This window comes from Arvicola amphibius, chromosome 1 (genome assembly GCF_903992535.2).
Source record: "Arvicola amphibius chromosome 1, mArvAmp1.2, whole genome shotgun sequence".
Lineage (NCBI taxonomy): Eukaryota > Metazoa > Chordata > Mammalia > Rodentia > Cricetidae > Arvicola > Arvicola amphibius.
The window spans coordinates 2,212,710-2,234,226 of NC_052047.1; the positions used below are offsets into that span (position 1 = coordinate 2,212,710).

General features: G+C 43.1%; 1 protein-coding gene across 16 annotated transcripts in view; it reads left to right on the forward strand.

The window, feature by feature from the left end:
- Znf644 (zinc finger protein 644) overlaps positions 1–20,816 on the forward strand; it is a 72,281-nt gene extending 51,465 nt beyond the window's left edge. For 9 of the 16 annotated variants that reach the window (XM_038324533.2, XM_038324539.2, XM_038324517.2 and 6 more), the window contains 4 exons: positions 2,212–5,222; positions 5,397–6,002; positions 18,290–18,392; positions 19,484–20,816. In XM_038324533.2, the coding sequence (XP_038180461.1) occupies positions 2,212–5,222; positions 5,397–6,002; positions 18,290–18,392; positions 19,484–19,676 (3,913 nt within the window). In that variant the 3' untranslated portion in view covers positions 19,677–20,816. Of the gene's footprint in view, positions 1–2,211; positions 5,223–5,396; positions 6,003–6,057; positions 7,854–18,289; positions 18,393–19,483 lie in introns of those variants that run through there. The other 7 variants (XM_038324548.2, XM_038324550.2, XM_038324547.2 and 4 more) reach the window with 4 other exon arrangements.
- The last annotated feature ends 701 nt before the right edge of the window (positions 20,817–21,517 follow it).

A 21,517-nucleotide genomic window follows, 5' to 3' on the forward strand; every position in this document is an offset into this window, starting at 1 on the left:
GCCACTCATTAACACTGAATTCACCACTTCGTTAGCAACGTTGCTTCCTGTTGAGAAAAGCTAATACAGGCTTCAAACTGGCTGAGCATATATTTGTCTACTTCTGTGGTTATACTAAATAGGAACACAAAGTGTCTTTCAGGCTAGTTAAAAACTGTCATTCACCACAGATTTATGAGGTGGTAGTTAATAGTTAGGCTTTTCCTTCCCTCCTGATCTCAGCAAGAAGCACCAGGAGTGGGCATGAGGACAGCGCCAGCCCCACTTCCTCTTGCTGTTTGTGCCTTCTTCCCTGCAAGTGTTTATGTGCTGCCGGTTTAACTTCTGGGTTGTGCTGCGGCCTCCTGCTGGGTGCTGCATTAGCACCGTTTTGGGGTGATATCATTGAATATGATCTTATTGGAAGTCTATTTTTATTACTGTGGAAGTTTGCCAGTTTCAAAGCAGAATTGTATAATGTGTGAGAGAAGGAATAATGATTGTTGATATAAATAATGCCAAAGAGATCTTTCATGATATTTGTTTGTAATCTTTGCTGTATTAAATATTTTGTCAAAAGAATAATGTTTTGTAAGTTATGAAATGAGACAGTTGTTACAGATTTTTATTCTTGTGCTAGAGTTAATGTTCTATAAAGCATGAGATTTACACTCCCACTAAAAGTTACTTACCTTAGTTTCTGATTGAATTTCAGAGCCCTGCTGACTTCAAATAGTATTGTTCACTGTCCAGTTTTAAATACTGCAAAGATATTGTGAAGGATTGATTTTTATCTGCAAATCAAAACGAAGTCTGTCTTGTTTACTGTGTGTCAGTACTGCAGCTGTGCCTGGCACATAGCGGGCGCTGAGTAAGAGGTGGCGCCCGCGTGAGCCGCGCTCCCGGCTGCTGCCGTGGTAGCCGTTGTCGCGGTTGCTGACTCCAGATCCAGAGCCGTGGTAGGATTGTGTTGAAATTGTATGTCTAGGTTTCATAGAAAAAGCTATTTTTCTTTCAGTTTTGATTTTACAATTGCATTTCTACTTACTTAACACTATAGTCCTTTATTTATCAAACTCCGCCTTGCACCTTGGCCATGTGGTTCTGTGAAACATGACGGTGGCCAGGATGCGTCCTCGCCGTACAGTGTCCACGCCTCAGAGCCCTGTGCGCAGGGCGTGGATGGCCACATGTGGCTGACTCACTGTCCACGCCTCAGAGCCCTGTGCGCAGGGCGTGGATGGCCACACGTGGCTGACTCACCGTCCACTCCTCAGAGCCCTGTGCGCAGGGCGTGGATGGCCACACGTGGCTGACTCACAGCCCCCTCCTTCCTCTTCACACTCAGCTCGTTCTTAGAACAGCTCAGCGTCTGATCAGAAGCACTCTGCCATGTCCGTCTGCATTGTGAATGACATAACAGTATTGATGGCGTGTCATTGTAACAAAGCTTTAGATCTCTGCACTCTGTCGGATTATAAATGCTGTAACTGCTTTGCTTTTAGGGAATGCCTCGAATTTGAGATCTCACTGAATGAAATTTTAGCATAAAACTTGATTAATTTTAACATTAGTAACTTATAATTAATGATAACTTGAATAAAGAATGACTAGAGCCTTATGAATAAAGCAGTTTTCTAGTTGGTAGAATTTTGACAGAACACTTTAGATTTAGAGCAAAACAGTTTTAAGTTTTTTAGAAGTAAAAATTACAATATTATACATAGGTAAGCCATTTATATTGATTGCAAATAATATATGTGACCTAAATAAAGTTATTTACTGTGTAATAGTTGTTACTTTGCTCCAGGAATGCGTTGCTAGGCAACAAGACGGTTCTTTACAGCAGTTGATGCTCCAGTTCTGTTGTGTAGAGAAACTGTCCTTAGCGAGTCTGTTCAAGCCAGAGAAGTCTTTTTATTATAAATTTATGCATGATTTTTAAAACTTTTTTCACCATGTAATGCATTCATTTATGTTGTGTGTGTATGCTGCATTTCCCTAGGTGGTCTGTGTGTGGAGCACAGAATAGCTAGAGAGCTCGAACAATAATATTTGCTTTAAAAAGTTTTTAAAGTGATTCCGTTTTCTTTGAAATGCTTTTGATTCCTAGAAAATTATCAGTGTCTTCAATATAAAGAAAAGCCAGTGAGAATGTGCACATCCAGCTCTCCATTCATGCCACTAGCTTGTCTTCCATGCAAATCTAAATTTTTGTTTTCCATTTTCTAGACTAAATGTGTTAAGTGATCTTGCCAACAATATGGATGATTTGAAGATAAACACCGATGTCCATGGTGCTAAAGAAGAACTCCAAGATGACAGCAGTTTTATCTCAGAGAAAGACAGTGGAGTTCATAAACCAAAAGACTGTCAGACATCATTTCAGAGAAACAATTCATTGACTCTGTCTGAAGAATCATCAGAGGATAAATCAGAAAAAGCCTTAAGTGGAGGCCAGTCTGCTTTGCTTATTCCTGCCGGCGCTCCTGCTGCCTCTAGTGAAAACTTTACCTTGCCTACAGGAGCAAGTAATGGACCAGTTTCACACTCCTCTGTAACAAAGACTTCCAGTATGAATGAAGGTAGTGTCTCTTTAACCACTGGACAGCCTGTGGATCAGCCAGCGACAGAATCTTGTTCAGCTTTGAAGGCAGCAGCTGATCTTCAGCTGTCTGCACCACAAAAACCAAGTCAGCACCAAGTTGTGTTTTTGTTATCAGATGTAGCACATACTAAGAATACAGCCCATTCCATTAAAAAACTACCTACCTCTGCTTCAGTTGGCTGTGATGTTCCGAGTTCAGTAGGGAACAGTGTGAAGTCAGAGAGCACTTTACTAAACCAAGTGGAGGTGGGTGAGGGTAGTGAACATGCGTTGGCAAAAGATGATTGTGCCAGTGCATTAGCAGGGATTTCCTCAGGTACAGATGAATTTAGGCCCGAAAATGATACAAATTGGGATCCCCAGAAAGAGTTCATTCAGTTTCTTATGACGAATGAAGAAGCGGTGGATAAAGCCCCGGTCCATCCCAAAGTGGCAGGTGTAGAGAAGAAGAGAAAGCGGAAAATGGACGTCAGCAGAATCACTCGCTACACAGAGGACTGTTTCAGTGATGCAAATCGTGTGCCCAGTAAGTCAAAGATGCTACAGGTTGACTTTGTAGGGCAAAATGAGGAGGTACAAGCAACAGACGCACAGAAATATGCTTTATCAAAAGTGAAGCCCGAATCTGCTGATGACCTGGAGTCTGTGGACACTTTTCAGCATCTAGTTTATAACTCGGATAAATGTGGAGAAGGCAGTTCACCTGCTCACACTCACACTTTCATATCAAATACCGTGAAACAGAAATGTGAAGAGCGTGACTCCGAGTCACCCGCTCCCTTCAGTGCTGAGGAGCCATCCTTCTACCCCTGTACAAAGTGCAATGTGAACTTCAGGGAGAAAAAGCACCTCCACAGGCACATGATGTACCATCTAGACGGCAACAGCCACTTCCGCCACCTCAACGTCCCCAGACCATATGCTTGTAGAGAATGTGGACGGACGTTTCGGGATCGCAATTCACTGCTGAAGCATATGATCATTCATCAGGAGAGGAGACAGAAGCTGATGGAAGAAATCCGGGAATTGAAAGAGCTCCAAGATGAAGGACGGAGCGCACGATTGCAGTGCCCTCAGTGTGTGTTTGGTACCAATTGCCCTAAGACGTTCGTGCAGCACGCTAAGACCCATGAGAAGGACAAAAGGTACTATTGCTGTGAGGAGTGTAACTTCATGGCAGTCACGGAGAACGAGCTGGAGTGCCATCGGGGCATCGCCCACGGAGCCGCAGTGAAATGTCCTGTCATCAGTTCAGATGCAACTCAGAGGAAAACACAGAAAAAGACTTTGGTAAAAGACTCTGTTACAGGTTCATCCAAAAAACCAGCTACGTACCTATGTAAAATGTGCCCCTTTACTACTTCAGCCAGAAGTATTCTGAAAAAGCACATGGAGTATTTGCATTCCCCGTCATGTGTTGACTCATTTGGTAATCCTCTTGGACTTGACAAAAGAAAAAATGACGTCCTTGAGGAGTCTGTAGATCTCGATTGCACTAAGCCATTAGTAAAACACCAGTCAGCCACGTTTCCAAAGAACTCTGCTTTAAAACAAGACGTCAAACGGACATTTGCATCAAGCTCACAATCAAATTTTTCAAAATTTCATAAGCGGCCACACCGAATACAAAAAGCCCGGAAAAGTATTGCCCAGTCTGGTGTAAACACGTGCAATCCAAACAGCTCTCCCCACAAGGATGTTGCGATTAAAAGCAGCACTGACCAAAAGCCAAAGTATCTCCATCAAGTAGCAAAAGAAAAGTCTAATGCCAAGGCAAATAGTTATTTATATAGACACAAGTATGAAAACCACAGGGTGATCAAAAAATCAGGTGAATCAAATCCACTTCCTTTCAGAAAAGAGGTTAATTCATTAAACTCTTTACATCTGTTTTCATCATCAAATAATTCTCATAATAATTTTATTTCAGACCCTCATTGCCCAGATACCAAAAGACCAGATCACAAGCGTGTGGCTGTCAAAAGAGTAGTTAAGCCTTCCAGGAAGGAAAGTTCTGGTGGAGAAGACTTGGATAGCTATCCTGATTTTCTGCATAAAATGACTGTTGTTGTTTTGCAAAAGCTTAATTCTGCTGAAAAGAAAGACAGTTACGAGACGGAAGATGACAGTTCCTGGGATAATGTTGAGCTAGGTGACTACACTACACAGGCCATGGAAGAAGAAACCTACAGTGGTCTTAGTCAAGAACATGTAAACTTATTGCCTCTATTTAAAAGCAAGATGGAAAGCCAAGGTCCTGAGGATAGTACTGCCCTCAGTTACAATCAGGACGAGGGCTTTTATTTTGAGTATTATGAAGATGGTGGCACTGACAGCTTTTTGCGTGAGATACATGACCCTCAGCCTTTGGAAAATGCAGAAGCGCCCTTGTCAAAGCACAGCTCCGTGTTTCACTGGGCCGACCTGTCCCTGGAGAAGAAGTCGTGTCCTTACTGCCCAGCCACATTTGAAACAGGTGTTGGGCTGTCAAATCACGTCCGAGGGCATCTTCATAGAGCAGGATTAAGCTATGAAGCCCGTCATGTTGTATCGCCAGAACAAATAGCCACAAGTGACAAAATGCAGCATTTCAAAAGAACTGGCACAGGGACGCCTGTGAAGCGTGTTAGAAAAGGTAAGTTCACATGTGGAGATGTTGGGGCTAATAAATCTGTTGAGATTCGGAGGAGTTGAAAATTGTGTTTGAGTTTGGTCCTTCTTAGAAATCCCAGAATTTCGTATTTCAGAGTTAATTCATTGATGGGGATTTGTGAAAGAGCCTGATACCACTCTTAACCGTCTCTTTTAGCTGTAGAGAAGGCTGAGACCACTTCTGAACACACGTGTCAGCTCTGTGGTGGTTGGTTTGACACAAAGATTGGGTTATCAAATCATGTCAGAGGCCATCTGAAAAGACTTGGGAAAACTAAGTGGGATGCTCACAAGTCTCCAATCTGTGTTCTGAACGAGATGATGCAGAACGAAGAGAAATACGAAAAGATTTTAAAGGCCCTGAACAATCGTCGCATCATTCCCAGACCGTTTGTAGCTCAGAAATTCACATCAGGTGATGACTTCCTGTCTCAGGATGTTTTACCTCTCGATGAATACCGCAACGGCCTAAAGACAGAGGCTCTGTCAGTGTCTGCATCAGAGGAAGAGCGCCTGAGCTTCCTAAACGAATGTGACGAAACAAAACCCGAACTGCCCAGTGGAAGGAAGAGCCAGTCTCTTACACTGATAGAACTTCTTAGAAACAAAAGGATGGGGAACGAAAGGAATTCCGCTCTTTCTCCTCAGAAGATCCATAACCAGACGGCAAGGAAGAGGTTTGTTCAGAAATGTGTTCTTCCATTAAACGACGACAGTCCCTTGATGTGTCAACCACAAAAAATGGACTTGACTGTGCACTCAGGTAAGAGGACGCTTGTGACTGTTATTTGAACACAGTTGAGTGGCTTTGTGAGCTGGAGCCTCTGGGCAGTACCTCCTGAGCATCTTCTGTTTGCACTTTTGGAGTGCACACTTGTTATTCTGCTGTGGCTATGGTGGATGCCCGGCAGCACTGAGTCTCTGCCTCATGTCTTGGTCTGAATGTAAGTCGAGAAACAAAGCAAAATGCACACACACACATGCACACACACACGCCTACACCAGACCAGCTGACCTGGGAAAACCGGCGCTGCTGTAATATGGGAGGCTGACATGTAACAGCACTGCACTGTTGAAAGGGAAGACCTGGCACGCCTCTGCCAGTGCTGCAGAGGGATGTGTTCAGAACTGAGCTGCTGGTGTCTGCTGCTTAGGCAAGGCAGTACAGAACAACTTCTTAGACCAAAGGACTGGTGCCTGATGCCATTAACCCAAACAAGCGTCTCCTCTTGGAAGCTCACTGTATTATGGGATGGTGTGACTTTTGAGAACTGTAGTGAATATGAACAAATGTTTGCTTGGCCTTTGGATTTTACAGTTGTGTTTTTCTGCAGCAGAGCAGGTGACTCTGTCAGTGCTGGTGTGCCAAGTTTCTTTCTGTTGAAGGGATATTTCGAATGTATTGGGGAAGGATATGTCTGGTTTATACTCAAACACTAGAAGGGTGTTTCGGGTTTATTTGTTTTGAGGTTAAGAGTGTTGAAAGGTTTGTGTATGTGAGCCCCTGTTGACCATGTCTTAGCTAATAGAAATTGGCCCGTGGATTAGTAAAGAATCAGATTGCCGTAATTCTGATTCACCTCTTGCCAAGCACTAAATATCTCTAATATTTGTATTGTAATTTTGATTTAAGGGAATATTAATAGCCTGAAACAGTGCTTTCTCTGATGCAGGATTCTGGATGGTAGACTGCTTTATTCCAAGTAAAGAGTCTTTCAAAGGCCACAGTTTTCTCCTTTTAAGAAGGGTGAAGCGCAGAGAGCATGTTAGTTGTGCTCACCATGATACAGAATTTCTTGTGACCACCATGACGGTGTTGGTGACACCTACTGAAATGTTTCCGGGGAGTGAGGGTTGTCTGAAAAGTTCAGAGTTTCTTAGTTTTGTCAATGTTTCCTTTTCTTGGTGGTATTGGCTTGTTGATCATTTATTTAGCACAAAGATTTTAGCAAAAAACTTCAAATAATTAACTTGGCATTATTGGTTGAGCATTCAGATTAATGAACATAAAATGCCCTGAATAAAACGTTGTGTTTGCCAGCTGTTCAGAGGTGTGCTCTACCACCTCCTCTCCAGCCTTCATCGGAAAGCCGAATTTAGTCGTGCCTTGTAGGGCTCTGTGGGCACAACAGTCTGATCACCACTTCGTCCAGTAGTCTTTGTCACACTCTTCCCCGGCAGAGCTGTGCTGTTCACATCACCGTAGGCTTCAAAAATGATCTGCGAAACACAGACGTCTGCCAGAAAGTGGCAGTGGGTGTTTCCTGAGGAGCTCAGAGGTCAGGCCACCTTCCACCTTTCCACGGAGCACGGCCCAGCTCTGAACACTAACTGCCAACTGCTAACCCTTAACCCCCTCCTTAATTCAAGCTAAGCCAACTCAACGAGCGCTTTAAAAATCTTTATTGTGGTGCTTTTCTACACACATTAAGCTAAGAAAATGTCCCTTTCTGAAGTGAGAACTGGATTATAGTTTTTCTTTGAATGATAGGTGTGCCTGTGAAGCTTAGAACACGTGTGCATTGCGGTGCGACCTTTGCAAGGGCTGTTAGCCTGTCCAGCCACGTCCGTGCTTGTGCACGAAGGAAGAGCGCTGCACTTGTGACTGGCACAGGTACGTGTGAACAGACATCAGCACATCTACCTGGTGCAGTGCTCTGGTGCCAGTGTTGACGGGAGCTGGAGCTCCTCTTGGTAAGCAACGCTTGAATACACACTACAGTGACGAGTTTTCATCTGGCTCATGCTGATTGGTTAGGAGAAAGTAACCCATCGGAGGTGAACTTTTGTCTATATTCTGTTCTTTTAAAAACTAGACTAGTTTTTTTATTTCCAAATTTATTTTTTTATTAATAGATTTTAATAAAGATAGCTCTTTGATTAAAAAGCATGAAAAAGACAATAGTGCTACTTTGGAAAAGATGCTTTATTAGGAAAGGAATTCACAGTGAAATTTCAAATATGTAGAATAATTCATTAGTGTATAGATTGAATCTTCAAGGGGGGAAGTCTTAAGAATATTTTTCCTTTAATGCCCCTCACCTTCATTTAGGGTTCCCGAACCTAGATGTACATAGAAGTGTTAAGGTGCACATTTCTGTGCTATTTTTGGTTGGCTGGTCCAGCTTTGCAGGCAATCTCTGTACTGATATTTGTGAGCATGTCGGCTTAGCTACTCATAATGCACGTCTCACACTTGGGAAACACTTTGCTCTTTGCTTTGTGCTCTTTCTAACTGCCCGCGCTAGTAAATCTCATTTCTCTCAAGTCTTAAAATAGACTTCTTTTTCTAAGTAGAACTGCTCAATTTTTTTCTATTAAAATCCTTTTTCTAATCTTTTCTAATTTCTCTTGCTCTTCTGCTTTCCTGAGTAGCTGTTTGCCTAGCTTCTTGTTCCTCCTCATGTTCTACAAGTTACATCTATAGCCTTGCTGTCTGCTGTGTTTATGCTTGGTTTATGCTGTGTCTTCTGCTTCTTCACTCTGTGTCTTGACTTTGTCTGCAGATGATGGAGCGCTGTCTGTCTGAGAAGGAGAACTGCGCGTTGGTTTACTGCTTAGAGCTCAGGCTGTGGCTTTGGCTCTCAGCACCTGCACTTGATCATGCAGTTGTAGACACTGAAGACGGGAGGCGGTGGGGCAGGGAGTCACTGTCATTGTCACTGCTGTGCCACTCCCAAGCCCGGCACCTAGGGACAGCCCCGTGCACTGGGTCTAGGCTTTCCTCCTGTACACACTTGGACGTTACTCATAGCTCCGCTGGGGTCAGACCAAGACTGCCCTACGTAGGCTGTCCCCAGGCGCTATTCTCTGCTATATATAAGAAGTCTTTCTGTTGGGTAATTCCAAAATGAAAGTGGATTTAAAGTGGAAGTCTAGATATGAGTCTAATTAGAAACAAGGACCAGTTTTCTAAAGTGAGCAGCCCACCGTAATTAAGAAATGAGAAAAAGGTTCGTTGTCAATACCTGCTTTTCAAAAAATAAAGACTTTATTTTTAAAATGATCTATTTTTAGAGTGCAATTGTAGGTTGCATGTTATAAATGAGTATTTTGCCTGTTTTCAGCTTTAGTGATATAGTACTCCAAGTGCCAGCGAACTCAGCCAGGTGCTGAATGGGAAAGTCACTCCTGTGCTCTGAAAAGGCTGTAGGAGTGCTCTCTCCTAAGACAGTCGTTCAGTCCCGTCGGGTAGAAGCAGAGTGTTGATCTTCAAACTCTTTAAAGCAACTCTAACTCAAAGGCAGAAACCTTGGTAATTCTCTCGACGGGACTGGCTTTGAAATGAGTTTTGGGACGGGTCCTTGGCGACAGCAGCCCTTGGAGAACAGTGTTCACGGCATAGCGCCTGCCTTACGGGCACAGGGGGCCAGCGTTCAGGTGATAGAGCCTACCGAACGGGCACAGGGGGACCAGCGTTCAGGTGATAGTGCCTGCCGTAGGGGCACAGGGGGGCCAGCGTTCAGGTGATAGAGCCTGCCGTACAGGCACAGGGGCACAGTGTTCAGGTGATAGTGCCTGCCGTAGGGGCACAGGGGCACAGTGTTCAGGTGATAGAGCCTGCCGTACGGGCACAGGGGGCCAGCGTTCAGGTGATAGTGCCTGCCGTACGGGCACAGGGGGCCAGCGTTCAGGTGAGAGCACCTGCAATACAACATAGGGGTCCAGCGTTCAGGCGGTTTGCCTAGCACAGGTCACCTTTTGAGTAGACCTAGGAAGGAAGGGCTGGTTTGATCTCTACGTCCCTGCATGCAAATGGACTCCCATAAACATGAAAGGAGCACGGGATATTCTGACTTGTCCATGAGACAGTGTCCATATTTTCTTAGCTGTAACTTGCCTCAGTTATGAGGTAGATGGGATAAAAAAAACATACCTGTGTTTATGTGGCTGTAATGTGTTATTTACTCAAACAAGAAAGTGACTGGCTCTGGTTGAGTACATTTTCTGAGATTACTTCCTTAGTGCCTGACTTGACTTGTCTTCCCCCAGCCATTTGGTTGTTATTTTCACCTTGTGAAACAGATGGAGAAATGTAGCCTTGTGCCCATTTAGCATAACCTGTAAAGGGACCGAGAAACTGTTCTATTGTGCGAGGAAAGGCGTGAGCAGCTTGCCCACTTCACCCAAAGATGCTGACTGATTTGGCAAGCATCCCCTCAACTTCTGCTGTGGTCCAAGCTTTGTGCTAGGCACTACATAGTCAGATTGGATTTTACTTGGAGTAGAAACACACGTACAGGCGCACCTGATCCTAAGATAGGCAGACCCGTGAAGTGGATGAGCTGTGAAGCACAGCACAAGTGCAGAGGCAAAAAAACGCGCTGTAGCGAGTTTACTCGGACCCACCCGCGAGCCTCTTACAGAGTATCAGTTCCAGGTTTGGCTCATTAGATGCTGGAATTTGAATCTAGTGTTTTTTGCATGCTAAGAACATATACCAAAAAGGAGCTACCCCCATCCCAGCATGTGTCAGTTTGATGTGAGCCTCATGGAGACCGAGTTTAGAAGGGAAGTCAGGGTCGGGAGAGGAAAGGAACCGGACGTGGAAAAGGAGGGGTAATGTGGGAAGTGTGAGGTGGTTCCCTGAAGTTCTGGGAGGTGGGGAGTTGAGCTCAGTAGAGGTCATTGGAAGCTAAGGAGTGGTGGGGCAGACTAGCAAAGCTAATTCTTCTCTGTGTGCTGACAGGGTCTCTGGATGTAGGTCTTGCTCTCCTGGGACACATTTTGTAGATTAGACAACCTGTAACTGAGATCTGCCTGCATCTGCCTCTGAGTACTGGGATTAAAGGTTGGCTTCAAAATCCCTTTTATAAATACTTTTTAAAAGCATTTATCTGATGCTTTGGAAAATGCTTTTTAAATAAAAGATTTGGTTAGGGAGAGGAGAAATTCATTTTACGAGTCATATGCTAGAGTAATGAATGACACAGGAAGGCGAGGCGGGGACACAGACGGCCTGTGGGGCCAAGGAGAATGCGTGGCAGATTGGTTAGAAGGGTAAGGGACAAGAGGCCACTGGCTTGAGGGCAAGGGTCTATAGATGCCCCTTGGACAGCTGCCCTCGGTCACTTGTCCAGCAATTCCTCCTCACCTAGCTGTCTAGGTGACACCTGCCGATGAAACTTTTGAGTTTATTATTATTATTATTATTATTGTGCTTGTCCTTGGTTATAAAGTTTAATTCTGTTGATTGTGTTTTACTTGTACCCTGCCTGGCGCCAGTATCCTTGCTATCCTACTTGTTAATTTTTTAGGATTTGCTTTTTATGTTAATAATTTTTAATGTGTCCAAAATATCTTCAGTTGTGTTCTCTGAGCCTGCTGTGATTCCTCGTCTAACATGAATTCTTGAGTGTTTATGATCTGGATTATGGTTACAGAATATGTTGCTAGCCAGAACTGAATGTAGGCATTCTGCCATAGTTGACCTTATATGGTATATACAGTGTGGGGATTATCCTGGTTAGTTTTTTCTTTTTTGTCAGCTTGAGACAAGCTACAGCCATTCGAGAAGAGGGAACCTCAGTTAAGAACCTAGATTGGCCTATGGTGGGTTTTTTTGTTCTGTTTTTCTTTTTGGTTAATGATTGATGTAGGAGGGTCTCAGCCCATTGTGGGTGGTGCTACCTTTGGGCCCATGGTCCTGGATGGTATAAAGAAGCTGTTATTTAACTTGGTGGTCACAGAAGGTGAGGAGCAGGCCAGTAAGCAGCATTCCAGGCTCCTGCTTCAGTTCCTGCCCCACATGCCTTCAGTGAAGACCCGAGAGTTGGAAGACAAAATAACCCCTTCCTCCCCAAGTTGCTTTTGGTCGTGGTGTTTCATCCCAGCAACAGAACCCCCAAGAAAGGTATAATACACATGACTCTAACTGCCTCTTGTGAGAGTAGGCCAAGAGAGGGCTTGTTGGAGATTTCCTTTCTCACTTACTCAGAGGCGCAGAAGTAGAATATACTATTTCTTTGTTCTGTGTATAAGTTGAGGAATAACGTGAATTCTTGCTGTCCAGTGTTGTTTGTATGTATGTAACACACACAGAGAATCTCAGCTAGAAGATGCCCTGGAAGAAAATAATCTGATGAGCACCATGTCTGCTTTCAGTTTTGAACTTTGTTGGAATATATAGTCTTAAAAAATGATCAAAAGCCAAATCAAACTCCTTAAGCCATAAAGGCGTGACATTTAGACTTACCCGTCTTCCTGAAGTTGAATGTGACTTTCTTGTTGTCCGTCTGTTTAATTATCCCTCAGATGATGTTTCAGAAATACAGAAGCTTGTAGAGGGCAGGAGTCTGGTTCAGATGCTGAGTCACAGATTCATTATTCTGTGTTTTACTGTTGTGTGTTTTTTGCGTGTCTAAGTTTAAGAGGAGTAACTCCTCTTCTTGACAAACACTTGGTTTGCGGAATAAAACAGCACGGGGCCCGGCTCACCTCAGACAATGTTAACTCAGAGAAGTACTGTCTGCTGTCCTCTTTGCTGCATGTCTGGGTAGAGTTGAGCATAAAGCAGTGGGGCATCCACAGATGCTGCTGGTTTTTCTTCTCCACAGTGACGTCAAGTGTAATTAAAGGCTACTCTCCAAATTGTTTGCCCGTCACCATCTTCCAGGTGAGATATTAAAATGTTTCTACGTACACTTACCCCTCCTTGATTTATTTTGGTTTGGGGTCGATTACTATTTCATAGTCACAGCACCACTGTGGAACTAGGTATTCAGGACACAGCACTGAGTGCGTTTGTATGGCCCCAATGCAAAATGAATATGTAGTAGCCTTTGTTTGAAAATTGTTAAAAATTTCAAGACTATAGTAACAGAATTAACTGTGTGGAGCCCTATACAGCTGCACATCTATGAAGCTAGTCTTATGGACTCTGTGCACACGGAAGCTTAAGTGAAAAAACAGATTCGTTTTTAAAGTAAAAGATCCCCTGCTTCCCTTAATTCCTGTCTTGTACCAGCTAGCATTTCTTCAAAAATAACCCCAAGCCTAGTTCTTTTTCTGTTGAAACTGAGAAAGAGAAAATGCTTGTGTGCACAATTTTGTATATGGTTGAGTCTTATGAGCCTTAGAGGATTAGAGGCTGTAATTAGAGTTGAATTTATCAGATTCACACTTGAATATCCTTGGGATGTGGGTCCTCTTTCCGCCTCAGCTGCCACCGGTGCCATCCTCATCAGCTTTTCAGTGGTGCCGGAAAGGTGGCTTACCTGTGGGCGACAACTTAATTCCTCCTGTTTTTTCCAAATAAACCTGTAGTTGCTTTTGCGTTCCCAAATTGAACATGTTACCGCTTCTATTTGGTGTCCATATAATGTGGCCGTTACGCTTCGCCGTGACCCAGGGCTGTATCATTTGAAGATTCCCCCATAAAACTTGGGCTGAAATTTAATTACTGTTGTAACTATAAGATGTGTAGCTTTAAGAGGTCTAAAAGCTTTAAAATGGCCCAAGCAGGCCGTCAAGGAAGGGCTGGTTTCTCTACGAAGAATGGCTTGTCCAGTTTCCTCTGCTCCCTCCCCACCCCCACACTTTTCTGGTGCCATGGGCAGTCAGTCCAACACAAAGGCCCTCACTCACCAGGCTCCAGAATTATGAGTGTGTTTACTTGGAGAGTTAAGTTGTTGCCAAGAAGTAGGACTGTTAGAAATACCTGAAAACGTGGACCACCTTTGGAGCTACAGGATTGGTGGAGGCGAGAAGATTTAGGTGAGCGTGCTACAAAAAGAGCTTGTGCCACTGTGTGCAGAACATTGAGTAATTCTGGTGTGGGATCGGAGGAAAGCTACAGATTCTTCACGTGGTTGTGACTGGAATAGTGGTAGAAATGTGGACAGAAAAGGCCACTCTGTTAATTCTCAGACAGAAATGAGGACCAAGGTATTAGGAACCAAAGAGTAAAGGTCATCCTTGTTACATTGTTGTGAAGAATTGGGCAGAATTGTGTGGAACACGTAATGGAGGGATAGGCTCTCTGGTACATTTTCCTGACAGTGAAGCATGGGGTAGCTGAGTGTCCACCTTAGCTGCCGTCAGCTGTGAGAGGACAGCTGTCGCCACGAGCTGCAGCTTTATTGTCACGAAAGTGAGGCCGGAGTCAGAGTGAGGAAGGTGTTCAGGAGAGAAGCCTAAACGTGTAGGAGTTTCAGCTGTGAGGGAGTCAGTGTGGTAAAGATCGAGGCTTGTGGGACCATGTGACCTAGAAGACCCACTCAAGAAGATACAAGTGGGAAGCCTGTGCTGTTTCCAGGAGATGTTAAATCTCCAAGCCCCCAGAACCTAAGCAGGAGCATGGCTTCCATGGGGGCTGAACGGCTACCCACCAGGGTAGCTGTGGGCTGTGAGAGTCAGAGCCCTCTAGGACCCTGCAGTGGGGCCCCAGCATGGGTCAGCATGGGACAAGCACAGGCACAGGACTCACCTAAGAGCAGAAGACTGCCCTGCCGGAATCCACAAAGCTGTAGGGGAGGGTGGCCCCGACTCCCCGGTGCAGCCCGAGAGCTGTGTGTCTTGGTGCTTTTCTTACTAGCTTTTACACTTACATAGGACAAGTTTCTTCTTTGTTCTTGTCTTTTGAAATGAGAATGTCTGTCTTATTATTGAAGACCAGATGCTTAAGAGATGATCAGAAGCTACAAGACTCTGTCCTCATGAATGGGCTAATGTTGTTACTTTACAAATGGGCTAGTTAGCATAGGAATGATAAAAATGAGTTTGCCCAATGTTCTCTTGGTTTTCTGAACACATACCCATCTGCTTGCCATGTTATTGTTGAACAGGAAGGCCCTTGCCACAGTGGATGCCACACTCCTGCCTCTAGGACTGTGAGCCAATCACTTCTCTTGTTTCCATTCACCCCGTCTGCGGTGTTCTGTTCCAGCAGATGGCACATGAGACACATAGACAGACCAGTCGCCAGTCAGAGAAGGAGCGGATTGGTCAGGGATGACTGAGCACAATTGAAATGTTAGTGGTGAACACTAGTTCAGCCATGATGTACTTCTTGGCCACAGAAGCTTCAGGTAACACCGAATATATCCTCGTCCTCTGAAGTCATTTGTATATTGAAGAAAAGAAAATTTTCTTGGAAAAATTATTGTATACAATGAACAGAACAATGGAAAAAGCAAAAGATTTTACATATTACATCAGTACCAAAAGTGACTTCTTTTTCTTCTGTGTATAAAATGAAATAATTGTTCTGAAAACAGGCTTGTTTTTGGACGTGTGTGTCATCTAATGGTGTGCTTGTCATCTGTTTGGTGCTTTGGACTGTATTTTCATAACAACACTGTGGGGTCTTTTGGGTTTTTTCCATATTTAGTAAAAACATAGCTGTTTTACTAAAAGTTAGATTGTCAAACCTTTGTGTATGTCCTTGTAGCTCAGTTCACTGTCTTGGCGAGTAGTTTTGCAGGAAAAGGTGCCCGTCTTCCATATACTCAGATAACCTGAGTTAAAGAGATTTCTAAGCAGTCTTTTGGATAAGTCTGGTTCCCTGCACATTTTCTGCAGTCTGAGCAGGCATGTGAGGCCTGCGTAGCCAGGCCTGCTTCTGTGCTCCTGCAGCAGCAGTGTTCTGTGACAGACACGCTCTCCACGGAACATGCTGTGTGCGGCGTGGACGTCCTCTTGTGCACTGCTGCTGTTACTCTGCTGTTCACAGTTTTATCAGAGCGTGGCCTGCGTCACGGGGGCGTGGCCTGCGTCATGGGGCGTGGCCTGCGTCACGGGGCGTGGCCTGCGTCACGGGGCGGTTGTGTGCTCAGTGTGCTCATTTCACTAAACAATGCTTTTGGGAACTAAGGAATTTTAAAATAATGAAGAAGTTAAGACATTTTAGACTTTCAGGTTTTGTTGCCAGGGGTGTGAGATTTAAAATATCTTAATCTTAAGCTTATATGGACTCTTAACACATGGACATCTGTAACCTGACTTGGAAAACTAGTTATCAGAAATTACCAGCTGCACAGTGATGGTCGCCCAGTGTTCTGATGTCATACCACCTCCAAATATCAATACTGAAGTTTGATGGCTTCATTTACAACCTTAGATATTGTCATTCATAAAACACCTTCTGAGAGTATTTACAATATCAAAATTCAGAAAATATTGTTCTTCTTCCTTCAAGTAAAGTATCTTACAGACGCCGGCTGTTCAGTCTCCAGGTGTCGCGGCATGTCTGAGGAGCTGAGTCCTTGACCTCCTTTTGACCGCTTGCAGTCTTGGATGTTTTGCAGGGGTCATTATAATACATCCTGTTTGTATCCTGCAGTCATTTATCTGCATTCTACAAGGACTTGTGAATAGAGTGTGGCAAGTTTGAAAGGCTGTAACTAATGCTAAACCTTGTGTCCTACATCACAGAGGCAGACGTCGCATGTCTCATAGGTGAAGGGAGTAGCTGGCAGTAGCTCTCCGAGCTCCACTTCCCGAGACCATCACTGTAGCCGCTCTGGGAAAGAAGTGTGTAGTGTTTGGCTCATTCCTGCTAGGTCAGGTGAAGACCTCTGGTGAACACCAAAGCCAACGCAGAGCTCGTGGTTGCGACCGCGTGTGCAAACGAGTGGCGGTGGCCCCAGAGAGGAGCTGCCCATACTGCTTTGTGGCAGAGCAGATTTTCCTTGGTTCCCACCTCTTCTGGATGCCAATGGTTAAATTGCTGGGCTTTGCTTTGTTTTTGGTCCAGAGCGTTTGAGTCCCTGCTAAGTGTCAGACTCTTATCTCAAATAACCGAGGAGAATCTTAAAAGAATTTTCTAGAGCTGGGTTATTTAGCTTTGAATTAGCTATTCTTCAATGCCTGACTTCTAATCGTTCTTTACTTACTGGTGTCTTGTTTTATTAATAAATAGAAAAAAGCCATGAGTCTTGGATTTTACTTTTAAGTAGACAAGAGGCAAAAAGCTGGAAAACATGACTGAGATTTAGGTTCCTACAGTTTTTAGTTTGCCATGTGCATTTCGTCTGCCATGAGGAACTGTGGTCTCTGGTTTTGTGATGGCAACACCTGTTCTCTTGAACAGCCCACTTCACAGGCTCATTGAGCAGCCCGCCCTGTTCTCTTAGAAGAACGAAGGCCATCTGAGTGGTTCTGTCTTCTGTTACACTTGGACCCCTTGAGATGAACTCTTTCTCTTCCTGCTGTTTGACAAGCAGCACCCGCACTTCCCAGCATCCCTTTGTCCAAAGGAGCATCGTAACTCTGTCCAGAGACTCTAGAGCATTGTGTCCTATCTGTTCAACTGATGATACTCTTTTCTTCCATTGACTCATACCTTTGAAGTAAATAATTAAAGGTAAAGATTAAATAATGGAAAAATGTCAAAACTAGCCTAAAATTTTGTCTACCCTTAAAAAAGTATTTTCTTAAATCACATTTTTAAAATAAACTACTGGAGAAAATATAGGATGAAAACTGTAAAGAGTAGTTGGCATCAAACATTGGATCCAGCTGTGAACTTAGATAACAGATTTGTAGCTATTTTCTAATAAAACTCACATTTGTATGATTGTACATGTAATATAAGTTGAGTTTAAAAATGAAAACTGAGCTATGTTTGCTCTTGAATTTCAGCAGAAACTGACTTTTCATTGAGCTTTCCGTTACACTGTGATATTCCATTGCTCAGTTTGCTAGATCTAGTTAATCGAGTAGTAATAAAATGCTAATTTAAGTGGTTAACATTAAAAAGTTGTAATTTTCCTGGAAAAAAGATGTTTAAAATTCTGTGTGATCAAAAGTAAAGATTCCCATATTGCTATTATTGACCTGCTGAGCTCCGGTTCCTTAGCCACATCTTCTCCATTCTGTGTGTGCGGAGAGCTGTGTTTGAAAAGAGCGGCACAGAGCACGTGTGCACAGAGCACGTGTGCAGATAAGATACCGCTGTGGGAGCGGGGGCCCTGCGAGTTAGTGCATGCCCTGCAGACGGGGAGTGGAACACAGACTCCTCTGATAGGACATAGGTGGCGAGGTCTCTCTGTTGCATGAGTGTGCTTTAAACATACGAGGAGTGTTAAGTGTTTCTCTTCCTTTGTTTAGCCTTAGATTGTAAGCAAAAGAAGTCCAGGTCAAGATCTGGAAGCAAGAAGAAGATGCTGACATTGCCTCATGGTGCTGACGAGGTCTACATTCTCCGGTGCAGGTATTTGTCTCCTTGCCAGACATCGCCCCTTTAGGTTCCCTTTGAGACATAGCCACTGTCTTAGTTGGCAGTTTTATTTTGTGGCATGCTGGACAAAAAAAATTATAAATTATGATTTTGCAGAGGCAGAATCTTATTTTATCATATACTTAGGTTTGCTTTAACAACATGTAAGATTGGGTTTGTATATCAGCCAAATGCCTGTACTATACTGTAATTTATAGAAGTGGTCTATTAGTTGTGCTTTATATATTTGATCAATTTAGTTTGGATTGTTTCTACTGTCTTTAAGTTCCTGCTTATTGAAAACACATTTTCTTTTCCTCTGTAACACACCTCCCTCCCTCCGTGCACCTCCATGGGTACATGTGTGGACGCAGTGCGCCTCTGTGCTGGAGACACCGGAATAATTCTTGTGCATGAGTTTAGATGTTATAGAGGAGTTTAGTGGGGCAGGAAAAATGGCTCAGCAGCTAAGAGCACTGGCTGCTCTTCTAGAGGACCCATGCTTGGTTCTCAGCACCCACATGGGTCAGGCTTGGCACTCCAGGCTCAGGGTCCTGCACCCTTTAGGCACATGGTGCACAAGCTTAGAGGCCAACAAAATATCTGTGCACCTAGATTTTTTTTTTAAGGAACCTATTTACTTAATCTTAACTCAAATAATATTACAAGGACATTTACTAAATCTGTTAATAATGGTGTAAATTGAGTCCACTTAATTCAAACCAGTGTTTTTCAACCTTCCTAATTCTGTGGCCCTTTAATAACAGAACTTAAATGTTGTGCTGACCCTCCCCCACCATACAGTTATTTTCATTGCTACTTCCCAAAGACAGTATTGTAATTGTAGTGTTATAAACTGTAATGTGAAATCTGATGCGCAGGACAGTCTTAGGTAGCCCCTGTGAAAGGGCCATCCGACTGTCAAGGGGTTGCGACCCACGGGTTGAGAAGCCTCCATTTATTAAACAAGTGCTCTGTGTAGTGTGCAATGAGATTCATTTCCTGCACTGGGGCTTTATGTGAATTAGTTTTAAATAGATTAGTTGTATTAAGAGAACTACCATTACCCACTTCTTCTTTTATAGGTTTTGTGGCCTAGTCTTTCGGGGACCATTGTCTGTTCAGGAAGACTGGATTAAGCACTTACAACGACACATTGTAAACGCTAATATTCCACGGACTGGAGCTGGCATGGTGGAAGTCACGTCACTACTTAAAAAGCCTGCCTCCATTACAGAAGCCTCGTTCTCTTTACTGATGGCAGAAGCAGCTTCATAGAACCAGGAGTCCTTTTCAGTAGCAAATTTAATTGGATGTAAATTAAAAAAAAATTTTTTTGTAAGCCACATCCATTTATAAATGCTAAAGTAGGAGCAGTGGGGGCCGTGAATTACAGGACATCAGAGCATCTGAATACTTGAGAGAGTGAGTAGCCTATATATATATATTTTATATAGGGTGGAATGTGTTTTTAAGGGTTACTGAGTTTCATTGGCTGAGTTTACTCAAAGGTCTTACGTCTGAGAGCCATTTGTAAAGTGTTGCACATGAATTTACAGACAGACTTACTGACAGTTAGTTCTCTGCAGTGTTACCAGAATCAAGACTTTTTTCCCCCCACACTTATATAGAAGACTAAGATTATATTTTGTTGGTATGTATTTAGTGTTTTGTATAATACCAGGAACTGCTAACTAAATTTACTCAACTTAGGGCATTAAATATCATGTACTTCATAGTTTGAGACTGTTCACCCGGTCAGGCAGAGAGCTATCTGTCTGGATGTGTAAGTGTTTTTTTAAAATCACATGGAACGGTTTTTTTTTTTTTTTTTTTTTTTTTTTATACTAAAAAGTTGGAGGGAGATTTGTTTAAACAAGTATTTCTAAAAGAACTATGTACATAGTCCTGGAAATTCCCTGCGGTGAGGAAGCCTTCTTCCTCCAGTTGCATTTCTCAGACAATGAAGTGGTGCGTCCATGCTACCTCCTACTTTGTCAACAAAGATGCTGTACCCTTTCCATCTTTGTACCATAGTAGATTTTACAAATCCAATGTTCTTTATTGCAAGACATACTTTTGTTAACAGACTTGTTTCTTTGTAATGTTTTACGTACAGTTTGACATGCTTACAGGACAGGGTTGTCTCTTTATTTAACATTGTAGAAATGTAATTAATAAACAAGGCTCACTACACAATTTAGAATAGACTTTCTCATTTATATTATCTTCCAGATTTGATCAGTTAGCAAAACTATTAATACACAAAATATTTCTACATATGATGAGAATGTTTACAATTTCAATCTTAGAGCTTGTTTTGGATGTGATTATATGTATGAAAATTGTGTAACACTATGCTCATGCTAAGGACCGACATGGAATACTGAAATAAATGTGCTGTGCGGAGTGGAGAAACCGTGCTGCGTCCTGGTCGTGATGACTCGCAAACGCTTCCACAAGCAGCTTTGTTCCTGTGATCAAGAATTAGCATCCCTTACAAGCAGTAGTTGGTGTGCAAGCACCCATTCCACGACATTTCACGCAGTTGCTAATGTAGGCCAGCCAAGGATATGCATTGATCCTTTTCTTCATTTGTAAATAACGTTAAAACAGTTGGAACAAAGGGGTATTTTGGTAGAGTATATACACAGCTCACCGCCAGTGAAGTGACTTTCTATGGATATCTCCTTACCAAAAAATCACTAAATAAAAAGACTTCAAGAAGTATAAATGTGAAGCAATTCTCATCTTGTATCATGGGACGTAGTCCGTGAAGTTGTTTCATTTATTTAGATTGTTTATATTCACCATGTTACTTTGGTTTTCTAGAAACACTACATTGGTCGATATGTTATATATTAAAAAAAAATTTCGCCTGTTATGTTATTAAACTCTTAATTCAGGGTCATTTAATGTTTAGAATTACATCACATTGCATTACTTTTGAGTGAAAGTATACCAAGTCTGGGTTAGTATGGATTACCTCTTCCTAGAGATGTCTGTCATGTTGAGTTTCCGTGAGTAGATTTTAGTCTGTGCCTGTCCTGTTGTCTGCTCACTTGATGGAGAAAATCTCACTCATTTCCCTGGGCTGGCCTTGAGCTCAGAACCCCCCC